The 14,116-nt window shown below is 35.4% G+C and overlaps 1 protein-coding gene across 1 annotated transcript in view; it reads left to right on the top strand.

Annotated features, from left to right (window-relative positions):
• Positions 1–14,116, top strand: part of KPNA1 (karyopherin subunit alpha 1) — a 73,375-nt gene that overhangs the window by 21,602 nt on the left and 37,657 nt on the right. The window contains exon 2 of the mRNA XM_059920988.1: positions 3,664–3,797. Within this exon, the coding sequence (XP_059776971.1) occupies positions 3,669–3,797 (129 nt within the window). The 5' untranslated portion in view covers positions 3,664–3,668. The remainder of the gene's footprint in view (positions 1–3,663; positions 3,798–14,116) is intronic.

The following is a 14,116-nucleotide window of genomic DNA, read 5'->3' on the forward strand; positions in this document are numbered from 1 at the left end:
AGCCTAGGTACCCAACTAACAATCAGCTATATAGTACTGTACTGTAATAGGCTTATAATACTTTTCACACAAATAATACATAAAAAAACAAAAAAAGAAAACATTTTTAATCTTACAGTACAGTACCTTGAAAAGTACAGTAGCACAATACCACAGCTGGCATACAGGGCTGGCATCGAGTGAACAGGCAAGAAGAGTTACTGAGTGGAGGAGGGAGAGGAGATGGGAAATGGTAGAGTTGAAGGATCATTAGCAATATGAGAAGGAGGGCAAGCTGCAATTTCACTCACACCTGATGTTGATGGCACAAGTTCTGATTCCTTGCTGGATTCAATTCTATTCTTCCCTCTTGAAAAAACGACCCAGTGATGTCTGGGTAGCTCTTTGTTTTCTTGTCATAGGTGACACGGTAGCACTGGATTGCATTCTGAACAGCTGCTGCAACCTTCGTGTACTGTTCTACATTTGGGTGCCGTGCCTCAAAAGCTAACTGTGCCTCCTCAAATAAAGAAAATGCCCTTGCCGTTTCCTGCATCGTGAATCTCTTCAGTTCTTCAGTTACTTTTTCTTCCTCTTGTCGCTCCACTCTCTCAATATTTTCACTTTTGTTTCCATTGTTATTGCTTGGCGCTTCTTAGCTGTACCAGCTACATCACTGCTGCTTTTATGCTTGCTTCTGGATATCCTGGGCTTGAAATAAAGATACTGTACTACTGTACTGTATACAGTACTGTACAGTAAAGTATACAAAAGCACAACTACTTGTAGAGGATGCATGCACGTGACAATTTATACCAGACACATGAACTAGCTTACATGATTAGACATGCGAACGCACGTTCGCATCTTGGAAAGTTTGCAACTTGAAAATTTGTGTGTAGGGGACTTGCTGTAATGTATTCTTGGGCCTATAGAAATGTAATGTATTTGAAATGTATCTGCTAATAACAGCTCAGGAGGTGAGTGGGAGCAAAACTATCTTAAGCTAAGGAAGTAACTGTAGATGATAAAGTAATAATTATAACTGTGTTGTTGGATTTGTAACATTAACATGTGTAACAACAATATGATAAAATGGGGGGAAGGGAATAGAATTATACAGCATAACATTTCTATATCTCATTGGAATTAAGCTAGTATAAGTCTGAAGCTGATTCTAAGTGAAAGTGTGTGGTAAGCCCTTGAGCAACTACTGGGGGGAAAAAAACTAAAAAAATACAGTGAAAAAAATCACTAAAGAAATTTAAGTGCTTTATTAGAAAATCAATGCAAAAGAAAGCAGTAAAAGAGTAATAAAGGAATGAAAGACATGAGACAGAAAATGAAAAATGGGAAAGCAGTCATCGCTCCAACTATATCAATAATAACACTAAATATGAATTGATTAAACAGTCTAATTAAAAAGGCAGAAATTGTGAGGCTGAATCCAACTATATGCTCTCTATAAGAGACATTATTTATTTATTTATGTTTGGCCACGTCACAGCATGTGGGATCTTAGTTCCCTGACCGGAGATTGAACCCGTGCCCCCTGCAGTGGAAGTGCAGAGTCCTAACCACTGGACTGCCAGGGAATTCCCTGAGACATACTTTAAGTTTAAAGATACAAATACACTGAAAGTATAAGGATGGAAAAAGATAAAACAAGTAGCAACCATAAGGAAGCTGGAGTGGCTATACTTAATATCAGAAAAATTAGACTTTAAAACAAAAAATGTTACTAGTTTTGAAAGAAGCAAAACTATCTCTGGCAGATGACATGATCTATGTAGAAAATCCTAAAGAATGCACTAATAAAATAGCATTAATAAACAAGTTCAGTTCAGCAAGGTTGCAGGATATAAAAATCAATGTATAAAAATCGATTGTATTTATATAGATTTGTCATGAACAATCCAAAAGTGAAATTAAGAAAATAATTCCATTTACAATAGCATTAAAAAATACTTAGGAGTAAATTTAACAAAAGAAGTGTAAAACACTCTGAAAACTACAAAACATTGTTGAAAGAAATTAAAGATCTAAGTAAAAAAAAAAATTGTGTTCATGGGTTGGAAGATTTAACATTAAGGTGGCAATACTCCCCAAATTGATCTACAGATTCAGTGCAGTTCATATTGGAATCCCAGCTGACTTCTCTGTAGGAATTGACAAACTGATTCTAAAATTCACATGGAATAGCAGTGTATCCAGGTGAGTCAAAACAATCTTGAAAAAGAATAAAATAGGACTCATACTTCCTGATTTTAAAACTTATTACAAAAAAGACAAAGATTGTGTGGAATTGGCACAAGGATACACATACAGATCAAGGGAATAGAATCGAAAGTTGAGAAATAAAACTATAAATATGTGATTGACTGATTTGCAACAGGAGTGTCAAGACTGTACAATAGAGAAAGAATAGTTTTTTCAGTAGTGCTGGAACAACTGGTAGCCACATGCAAAATAATGAAGTTGGACCTTTACCTCAAACCACATAGAAAAATTAACCCAAAATGGATGACAAACCTAGATGTAAGAGGTAAAACTCTCAAACTCTTAGAAGGAAACAGGGTTAAGAATCCCTAAGTATGGCACTAAAAGCATTGAGCAACAGAAAAAGAAATTGATTAATTTGGATTCCATCAAAATTAAAAACTTTTGGTGCTTCAAAATTCATGAGAGGGTTTTAACAGTAGATTTGACCATCAAGAAAGTGAAAAGACAACCTATAAAATGGAAGAAAATATTAACAAGTCATGTATCTGACAGGGACTTCTATCTAAAGAACTCTTACAGCTCAGTGGTAAAAAGACAACACAATTTTAAAATGGGCAAAGAATCTGAATAGACATTTTTTATGGAGGATATGTAGTTGGCAAATAAATATGTTAAAAGACATCTATCCCACTAGAATGGCTAGAATCAAAAGGTTGTGATACTTTGCTCTACACCTGAAACTAATACAGTATTGTAAATCAGCTGTATTTCAGTTTAAAAAAAAGTTGTGATAGCAGGTGTTGGTGAGGATATGGAAAAATTGGCAACACTTGTATACTGCTGATAGGAATGTAAAATGGTGCAGCCACTTTGGAAAAATAGTCTGGAAGCTCCTGAAATGATTAAACAGAGTGTATAGGTATATACCCAAGAGAAATGAAAACATAAGCCTGCATAAAAACTTGTCGACAAATGTTTATGGAAGCACTAGTCATAATAGCCCAAAAGTGGAAAGAACCCAAATGTCCATCATTTGATGAGTGGATAAATATAATGGAGTATCTCCATACAATGGGATATTATTCAGCCAAAAAAAGGAATAAAGTACTAATATATGCTGCAACACGGATGAACTTTGAAAATACTGTGCTAAGTTGAAGAAGCCAGGCACAGAAGATCACACATGGTCTATTCACATGAAATATCCTGAATAGGAGCAATAGCTTTTTGAGGTGGTGAAAATGTTTAAAAATTTACTGTGGTGTTGATTTGCACATAATTGTGAATATACTAAAAGACACTGAATTGTACACTTTAATAAAGCTGTTAAAGTAACCATTTGACATTCCTGTGGGGTGGGTCTGAGCATGTATATGTTTAAAAGATTGAGCTATTAAAGTAACAGAGCTCTTTATAGTCAGCTGAGCTCATCTGTTCCCTCCCTCCCTCTTATTTTTGTAGAAGTCATGACTACCCCAGGGAAAGAGAACTTTCGCCTGAAAAGTTACAAAAATAAGTCCCTGAATCCTGATGAGATGCGCAGAAGGAGGGAGGAAGAAGGACTGCAGTTACGTAAGCAGAAAAGAGAAGAGCAGGTAAGTCCTTTACCCTTAATTAATTTCTCTTAAAGAACTTAATGTTTCTTTTTAATCCTGACAGCACCGTCCTGTATTTTAATTTTAACAATGTTTAATATATATGTTTGTGTGGTGTATATCCCCCTCCCAACTATAAAAATCAACATGTTTTAGGGGTAGGGGAGTGGAGGTAATGAAAAGCAGAATAGAAGAATGAAGAAATCTCTCAGGTTCTCATGTTCCCAACTACTATTTAATATTTTGGCCTATTTGTTTTATTTTTCTAGAGCTACAACTTCTTTAAGATTTTATGTGTTTATTAATGAATTTTCAAGTGACCAACAGAACATTGCTTTTCATTCTAAATTTTAATTTGAAAGTTTATAAACATGTACAAAAATAAAGAATAGATAATGAACCTCATAAACCCATCCTTTGGGTTCAGTAATTATCAACAGTTTGCTGTACTTGCTTTGTGTCTTTCTATCTTTATGTTTCTTTATTAGGTAGTATTTTAAACAAAATTTCAAGGAATAAGTCTTTTCACCCCTGAATTCTGTATTATTCATAAGGACATTTAGGACAGGAATTTTTGATCATTTTTAACCTGAGAATGTCTACAGGGGAATCTGAGACTCACCTTCACTTTACCTTTCTCTAAAAACGCTTAGGACAAATGGTCCATCCCTTTTGGCAAGGAAATTTAAAGGTAGAACACTTAGGTGACTTTTTTTGCTAAGGCTTGAGGCTTGGAAGGACCATTTGACCCCCACACTATGAAAGCTCCATAAAAGGCAAGTGAATGAGTCAGAACCCTTCATACCTGAGAAATAAGGCAATTTGTTATAAATAGTTTACAGTTATAGTGAGTTATTCAACATACACTGTACTTTTGAGTAACACTGCACTAGATAATCCAATTATTTGAAGTCCAAGAGTGCATTACAACCTCAGTGTTTTATTTGTTTGGGCTGTAGATGTTTGAATCACTTTATCATTATTACTATTGGTGGGAGGGCAATGAGTTTGTAATATTGTAATAGAGTTTATATTAAGTGCAGCAAATTAAGTTATGAATTCTTAACATTGTGCTTTACTGTCTTTGAAAGCAATCACTTATTCATAAAAGGATGAGTTTCTCTTGGTTTCTTGTTGCATCTTTATTCATCTGTGTCTTATTCGAAGTGGAACCTTTTCTTTGCATGAGCTTTTATTTAGCTTCTATTTTGGGGGTAAAATTCAGGTATTACAACAGCATTATTATATATTTATATTTACATGTAAATGTGAATACATGTATGTACGCACACAAGCACAAGTATAGGTCTGAATATAACGACTAGCCTATACATTATATTTGGCATAAAGCCATTTGAAGATGTAGTAGTGACAGTCTGCCATTAACAGTGTTTATTTTATACTGTTTCTTCTTGGTGACAGGGAATTCATGTTATTAGACTTCATTGTAAAATCTATATAAACAAAAAATAAGTTTTTCATATTCAGTTGCGTGAAGGCAGATGCTCTGTCAGGTCGCAAGTATGGCCCCACTTATCTGACTAAAAACATTTGTAGTTGAAGTTCTGTCATCTTCATTGTATGAGTCTGAAACTGTGCTAGGGCTTTAATAGGTTTCTGTGATAAGTTTCTGGAATATTGCTCTACTTAAAATCTTAATTTTGTTGTTTCATATGTGCCATCTTATGTAAGGAGAACTGGTAAAGCAAATCAGGCTTCTTAATATCACAGCAGTACTTGTTTCACACCTAATTTGTAAAATAGTAAACATCAGTAATATACAGATTCATTTAGGTACTGTTTATCTTTCCACAGTTGCTTAGTCATCTATCTGGAAAAGCCACAGGCTTAGGCCAGCTGTGCAGCTAGTTTCGAGGGTAGTTCAGGAATTGATGCTGCCAAGTACACAAAAGATAACTGCGTCTTTTAGAGCTTTCCTTTCAGCAGACTAGCACTTAATATTTGTTATTTAGGCAGCACTGTATAAATGACCTTTATTTATTTGACACCAGCAGACCAAACTAAAATTTATTTTTTGGCAAAAATTTTACTCGTTGATGCCATTCTGATTGAGCCAGTTTTATAATTTTTTATGTATAAAAAGATGAAATTTGCATTTATTATTAAAATATTTTGAATTAAGCAGACTCTTGCTAACTCAATGTATGTAGGTAACATAATGATGCTAAAAAGTCTGTAAAAACCATAGTGATAAAGAATGGAGGCTTGATTGATGTTTTTAGTTACAAGAAATATTTTGTGAAGTAAGCAAGTTGATAAAACTTGTGGACAGCCAACTTTTCCCACTGAATAACTTGTTTACAATTTCAGTCAACATGTAGTCTGTACATGGTATACAAATCATGATTATTTTGGCCATTTTTGTCTTTTTTAAAACCTATTTTTTTGAGACAACAAGGATGGACTTTGAAGGCATTATGTGGAGTGAGATAAGCCAGACAGAGAAAGACACATGCTTATATGTGGAATCTAAAAACAAAAAACAAAAATACCCAAGCTCATAGAAAAAGAGATCAGACTTGTTACCAGAGGTGGATGATTGGGGGAGGAAGAATTGGAGGAAGGTGGTCCAAATGTACAAACTTCCAGTTATAAGATAAATAAGTATGAGGGAGGTAATGTACAACATGACTGTAGCTAACACTGGTGTATGATATATAGGAAAGATGGATAAGTTTTTTTCTTTCTGTTGTATCTATATGAGAAGATGGATGTTAGCTGAACCTGTTGTGGTAGTCACTTCACAATATACGTAAATCACACCATCATGCTGTATACCTTAAACTTATATAGTGATGTATGTCAATTATTTCTTAATAAAACTGGTCAAAGAAGCAGATAAAAACAAACCAACCTATTTTTCTCTGAATAATACATGTACATAGTTGAAAAAGTTAAATAGTCCTAAAATACTTGAAACCAAACCAGCAGTGTTCTTGGTCTCATTCCCAAGTAAACCACTTTCAACCTCTCAGCTGTTCAACGTGGTTTATACTGCTGCGTTTCTGAGTAATATGTGTATGTTACTATATGTCTTTATCAATTTAAAATATTATCTATTGATGTTCTGTTACAGTAGGTGAGGATTTAAGCTCTTAAACCACTCTTTCCCTTACCTGTGCATCTTCCTAGTGTAGAGTTATATTACAATATGTAAGAATTCATTGCTGAGCTGAATAGTATACTGTGGTTACATTTCCTTTCTTAATACTTTGTTTTTTCCTGGGGTTAATTGTCTCATTTTTTACCTGCTTGGCTTTCTTCGAATTCCTGGCTGTCTTCTCTTTCCTACAGTTCTTTTAAATTATTTTTGTCTGATTTTCTACTTGGTTAAACTTCTCAGATAATTTCAGTTCTATTTCTTTACTCTAGAGACCTTCATCTTATATTTGTTGTCCTCTTGCTCCAGTCAGTATTGTTTATCCTGTGGGCTTGTTGCATAGCTGTAGTCTTAGGTAATTTCTTAACTTCTTTTCTTGTCATCCTTGTGACTTAAATAGTATTGTGTTTTTGATTTTAAATTCCATCATACCATATTAAGGACCCTGCCTGTGAATATAAATTTTGCTTTACCAGTAGATGTAATTTTAGTGATTAGGTTTGATTTTTGAGTCATGTAAATGTTTTAAGTAATTGTAAAACAAAACTAAATCAACATGAGGGAGGCTATCCTTAAAAATAAATAAAAGTAATTAAAGGATGCTTACTGTGTATCATGCTTGTTGTGGTTAAACTACATAGAAAGGAATTATTTAATAAACTTTAAAATATGACAATATGATTAATTATCTATATTGGGATATACCATAAGGACAAAAAAAGTATAAACAAATCTTTAACTGCTTTTTGTAATCATATAGGATTGATATTTATTCTGAAACTATGTATTCTTATATATGAATACAGCAAATAAGTATCTATGTATTTAATACTAGGAACCTGGATTTTTGTAGCTTAAAATATGGAAATGTAAAATCAGAAGTTATATAAATTTGAATTGGTAATATCACTAGGGATTCATTATATATTTTCTTTAAACACACACACACACCCAGCTTTGTCCTGAAAACACCTAGAAATAGTGATATACCTTGTAGCAGTGAGCACCCCTAGTACCCTGAGATGGTGGTCATTAGAATTTTTCTCTCAAAGGAACAAGGCTCCTTGAAAAATAGCTGATTCTTCATTAAAGATAGGGAATATTCAAGGTGAACCTATAATGTTTTTTCATAACATAAAGCAAGGAAGTTAAGATGTGAAATTGTGGTGAAAAGAGTCAGGAGATAGCTTAAACAGGCTCTCATTAGCCAAAAGTAGGATATTTTGAATTTCAGAAAGGGTACTATGAGGACTTTGCTTCCAGCCAAAGTGGAGTAGCAGGGCCCAGATTTACCCTATTACTCAAAGCAACCAACAGTAAACAGACAAAATACATGAAACAACAGTTTTAAGACACCAGACATTAAAGAACTTATAGCTATTCTTCTCAAACTATTCCAAAAGATTGAAGAGGAGGGAACACTCCCGAAGTCATTATATGAAAAGCCGCCATCACCCTCATACCCAAATCAGACAAAGACACTACAAAAAGAAAATTACAGGCCAATATCTTTGATAAATATAGGTGCAAAAATACTCAACAAAATATTAGCAAACTGAATCCAACAACATAAAAGGATCATACACCACGAACAAGTTGGATTCATTCCAGGGTCACAAGGATGGTTCAGCGTATGCAAATGAATCAATGTGATACATCACATTAACAAAAGAAAAGACAGAAACCATGTGATCACTTCAGTAGATGCAGAAAAAGCATTTGATAAAGTTCAATATCCATTCATGATAAGAACAGTCACCAAAGTAGGTATAGAGGGAACTTAACATAATAAAAGCTTTTATGACAAACCCACAGCCAACATAATACTCAACGGTGAAAAGCTGAAAGCCTTCCTGCTAAATTCTGGAACAAGACAAGGATGGCCACTCTAACCACTTCTACTCAACATAGTATTGGAAGTCCTAGCCACATCAGTCAGACAAGAAAAAGAAATGAAAGGTACCCAGATTGGACGGGAAGAGGTAAAACTGTCATTATATGCAGATGATATATGATATACTCTATATAGAAAACCCTAAAAACTCCACACAAAAACTTTTAGGACTAATAAATGAATTTAGCAAAGTAGCAGGATACAGGATTAACATACAGAAATCCGTTGGCATTTCATTGCACTAACAATGCAATATCAGAAAGAGAGAGTAAAAAAAAATCTCTTTTAAAATAGTGTCCAAAAAAAAAAAAAACCTAAGAATAAACCTGACGAAGGAGGTAAAAGACGTATACCTTGAGAACTATAAAACATTGACGAAGGAAATTGAAGACGATTCAATGAAATGGAAAGATATCCCATGCTCTTGGATTGGAAGAATTAGTATAGTTAAAATGGCCATACTACCCAAAGCAATCTACAGATTTAATGAGATCTGTATCAAATTACCCATGACATTTTTCACAGAACTAGAACAAATAATTCTAAAATTTATATGGAACCATAAAAGACCCAGAATTGCCAAAGCAATCCTGAGGAAAAAGAACAAAGCTGGAGGCATAACCCTCCCAGACTTTAGACAGTACTACAAAGCTAATCAAAACAGCGTGGTATTGGCACAAAAACGGGCATGGATAAATAGAGAATAGAGAGCCCAGAAGTAAACCAACACACCTACGGTCAATTAATCTTTGACAAAGGAGGCAAGAATATACAATGGAGAAAAGAAATTCTGTTCAACAAGTGGTGTTGGGAAAGCTGGACAGCCTCATGTATTGATAAATCAGTGAAGTTAGAACAGTCCCTCACACCATATACAAAAGTAAACTCACAATGGCTTAAAGACTTACATATGACATGATACCATAAAACTCCTAGAAGAGAACATAGACAAAACATTCTCTGATATAAATCATACCAGTGTTTTCTTAGGTCAGTCTCCCAAAGGAAAAAAAGAAAAGCAGAAATAAATGGGACCTAATCAAACTTACAAGCTTTTGCATGGCAAAGGAAACCATAAACAAAAAAAAAGACAGCCTACATAATGGGAGAAAATATTTGCAAACGATGTGACCAACAAGGACTTAATTTCCAAAATATATAAACAGCTCATACAGCTCAACATCAAATAAAGAAAACCCAATCAAAAAATGGGCAGAAGACTTAAATAAACATTTCTCTGAAGAAAACATACAGATGGTCACACATGCATGCACACACACGCGCATGCACACACATGCACATGCACACACGCACACACACGCAATGGAATATTAGCCATAAAAAGAATGAAATATTGCCATTTGCGGGAACATGGATGGATCTGTAGAAAATCATAGTAAGTGGAGTGAATCAGAAAAAAAGACAAATATATGATATCACTTATATGTGAAATCTAAAATATAATCCAAATGAATCTATATACAAAACAGAAATAGACTGAGACATAGGAAACAAACTTACGGTCACCAAAGGGGAAAGGGAGGTAGGGGAGGGGTAAATTAGAAGTATCGGGTTTACAAACTACTATACATAAAATAGACAAGCAACACGAATTTACTGTATAACACAAGGAACAACATTCAGTATCTTGTAATAACCTATAATGGAAAATGATCTCTCTTTAAATCACTTTGCTATACACCTGAAAATAATACAGTATTGTGAATCAACTATACCTCAATTAAAAAAAAAAAACAGACATCAAGCATTCAATGACAGTAATCTCTAGAGATGGGAAACAAATGAGGTGAGCTCTACAACTTGCCTCAGCTTGCTGCCTGAGAGTTTCCAAGTTTCAACATAGGGAAGGGGAACTAAGGCAGAGCCCATAGATTGCCTGAGTTGAGACAGAGCTGAGTCCCGGGACACCAAAACAAATGGAGTTCATAGGATGGAATACCAGAAAGGAGAGACCTGTATTCATAGAGAACTGGAGATCTTCAAAGGATTTCCTTGAATATTAAGCATGTACTGATCACATATGTTTGAGGAAACTACCCAAGGCTGGAGAAATACCCAAATGGATTAGAGGGAACAGTGCCTGTCACTTATATAGGGCTAAGAATAGTGCCTGTTCCCCTAGCCAGACTGGAATAATTCTTGGGGCATTAGGTATTCAAGAGAGTCTTGCCTCAGTAGTGGAGATTAATTAGCCATAGAGTTAGTACTGCTTCAGACCTACCTAGCAAATCATAAAAGCAAGATCCAAGAAGATCAAACTGTTTCCATATTACTTAGCTACATATCAGAACAATGCCCAAGAAAATTTATAGGAATGCAAAAATATCCAGTACCCAACTAAGTCAAAATGACAATATCTGGCATCCAAACAAAGATTATCAGGTGTACAAAGAAGTGGGAGAGCATTATCATTAATCAGGAGAACAATCAAATAACTATTATGTTCAAAACATTAAGTAGAGGCATAGAAGATAGAAAAATGACTCAAATTGAACTTCTAGAGAAAAACTACGATGTCAGAACAAAAATACACAGATAGGATCAATGGTAAATTGGAAATTGCAGAAGAGAAGATTCATGAACTTCAAGGGATAAGACTAGAAACTATCCAAAATGAAAAAGAGAGGTAGAAGAATACACGCGTGCACGCGCGCGCGCACACACGGAAGAGCAGACATCAGTGAGTGATGTGACAACTTATAAAAAACCTAGTACGTGGTTTGGATCCCCGAAGGAGAGGAGAGAGGGTGGAAGAGAAAAAAATGTTTGAAGAAATAATGGCTAAAAACTTTTCATAATTATTGAAAACTATAAACCCACTGATCCAAGAAACTCAGTGAATTCCAGCCACGAAAGACATGAAGAAAACTACACTATGGCATGGTATATAGCCAAACTACTTATAACCAATCATAAAGAGAAAGTCTTAAGAACATCCAGAGAAAACAATCGTGTTATATAAAGAAGAACAAAAATAAAGTTGACATCAGATTTCTCATTAATAGTGTATAATACAAGCCAGAAGACAGTGGAAAAACATCTTTAAATTACTCAAAGAAAGAAACTGTCAACTTTAAATTCTGTAGCTGGCAAAAATATTTTTCAAAAACTATGGAGAAACAAAGCTGTGTTTAGGCATACAAAAACTGAAAAAATTCATCACCACCAGATCTGTACTACAAGCAATGTTGGAGGGTGTCCTTTAGACCAGGGGTCCCCAACCCCTGGGCTGCAGACCGATACCGGTCAGTGGCCTGTTAGGAACCAGGCCACACAGCAGGAGGTGAGCGGTGGGCGAGCAAGCGAGCGAAGCTTCATCTGCCATTCCCTACCGCTCCCCGTTGCTTGCATTACCACCTGAACCATCGTCCCCCCGCCCCAGTCCATGGAAAAATTGTCTTAGGTCCCTGGTGCCAAAAAGGTTGGGGACTGCTGCTTTAGACAGAAGTAAAATAATGCCCTGAATTACTTTGAAACAAATCCCAGGCATCAAATTATTTCATTTATAAATACTTCAGTATATATCTCTGAAAGATAAAGGCTTACCAGAGTAGTACAGGCATACCTTGTTTCATTGCACTTTTGCTTTATCATGCTTCACAGATATTGTGTGTGTGTATGTGTTTAATAAATTGAAGGTTTGTGGCAGCCCTGCATCAAGTGTGTTGGCATTATTTTTCTAATAGCAGTTGCTCAGTTCGTATCTCTATGTCACATTTTGGTAGTTTTCACGTTTCAAACTTTTTCATTATAATTGTATTTGTTATGGTGATCTGTAATCAGTGATGTTACTTTTTTTTGATATTGGAAAAAGATTATGACTCGCTGAAGGCTCAAGTGATGGTTAACATTTTTTAGCAATAAAGTTTTGTTTTGTTTTGTTTCAGCCGCGCTGCGCGGCATGCAAGATGTTAGTTCCCCTGACCAGGGATTGAACCCGTGCCCTGTGCGTTGGAAGCGCAGAGTCTTAACCACTGGACCGCCAGGGAAGCCCCAGCAATAAAGTAGTTTTAAATTAAGATATACATTGTATTTTTTAGGCATAATGCTTTTGGGCACTTCCTATAATATACTGCAGTATAGTGTAAACATAACTTTTACATGCACTGGGAAACCAAAAAATTCGTGTGACTCACTTCATTGTGGTGGTCTGGAACTCAACCTGTGATATCTCCAAGTCATGCCTGTATTATCATACCTTAAAAAGTTAACAGTTCCTTAATATCAAGCCTCTAGTCAACACCCATCAGTTTTTCACCTCAAGCTTAGTAACCTTTGATGGTCATTGCCTAGATCCATTACTTTACCAGGAGTTGCAGTGATCATTTTATCATTCCTTCTGCTTTTATTAACTAGCAGGTCACTCTAAAGAGGAGCTTTTCCTCAACAACTTTTTTGTTTTCCTGAATTACTAATCATACAGGAAAGAGAAATACTTGATTCTCTCCCTTTGTTTTCAAAATAATGAGTTGGTTCCTTAGCATCCTCCAAGGGGAGCAGTAAAGGGTGAGTGTGTATTAAGACATTATCAGGGGACTTCCCTGGTGGTCCAGTGGTTAAGACGCCGCGCTTCCACTGTAGGAGGCATGGGTTCAATCCCTGGTCAGGGAACTAAGATCCCGCATGACGTGCCCTTGGCGCACCCAAAAATAAATAAATAATTTAAAAAATTATTAGGAACGCATAGTGTTTAGCATAATAGAAGTATTTAAATTTATTTCAGCTATTACTCTTTTCTAACTAAAAAAAAAAATCTTTGTGGTATACAATATGTCATATGTTATTGACAATGTCAATATGGCATTGATATATGTCAATGTAGTTGACATTCAATAAACTGCACAATTTGATGAGTTTGGACATATGTATATATCTGTGAAACCATCACCATAATTAAGATAGTGAATATGTTTATCTCCCCAGACTTTTCTGGTACACCTTTATGGTACCTTTTCTCTACCCCTCTCATGCTATCTCCAAGCCACTTCTGATCTGTTTCTGTCACCACTCGTTAGTTTGCATAAATGAAATTATACAATGTGCATCTTGTTTGTCCGGCTTCTTTTTTTTCTTTTTAAATCTTTATTTTGAATTTTTTATAGAATTTATTTATTTATTTATTTTTGGCAGCGTTGGGTCTTTGTTGCTGCACGTGGGCTTTCTCTAGTTGTGGCGAGCGGGGGCTGCTCTTCGTTGCGGTGCGCAGGCTTCTCAGTGCAGTGGCTTCTCGTTGCGGAGCACAGCTCTAGGTGCGCGGGCTTCAGTAGCTGTGGCTCGCAGGCT

The sequence above is a fragment of the Balaenoptera ricei genome, chromosome 4 (assembly GCF_028023285.1).
Source record: "Balaenoptera ricei isolate mBalRic1 chromosome 4, mBalRic1.hap2, whole genome shotgun sequence".
Classification (NCBI taxonomy): Eukaryota; Metazoa; Chordata; class Mammalia; order Artiodactyla; family Balaenopteridae; genus Balaenoptera; species Balaenoptera ricei.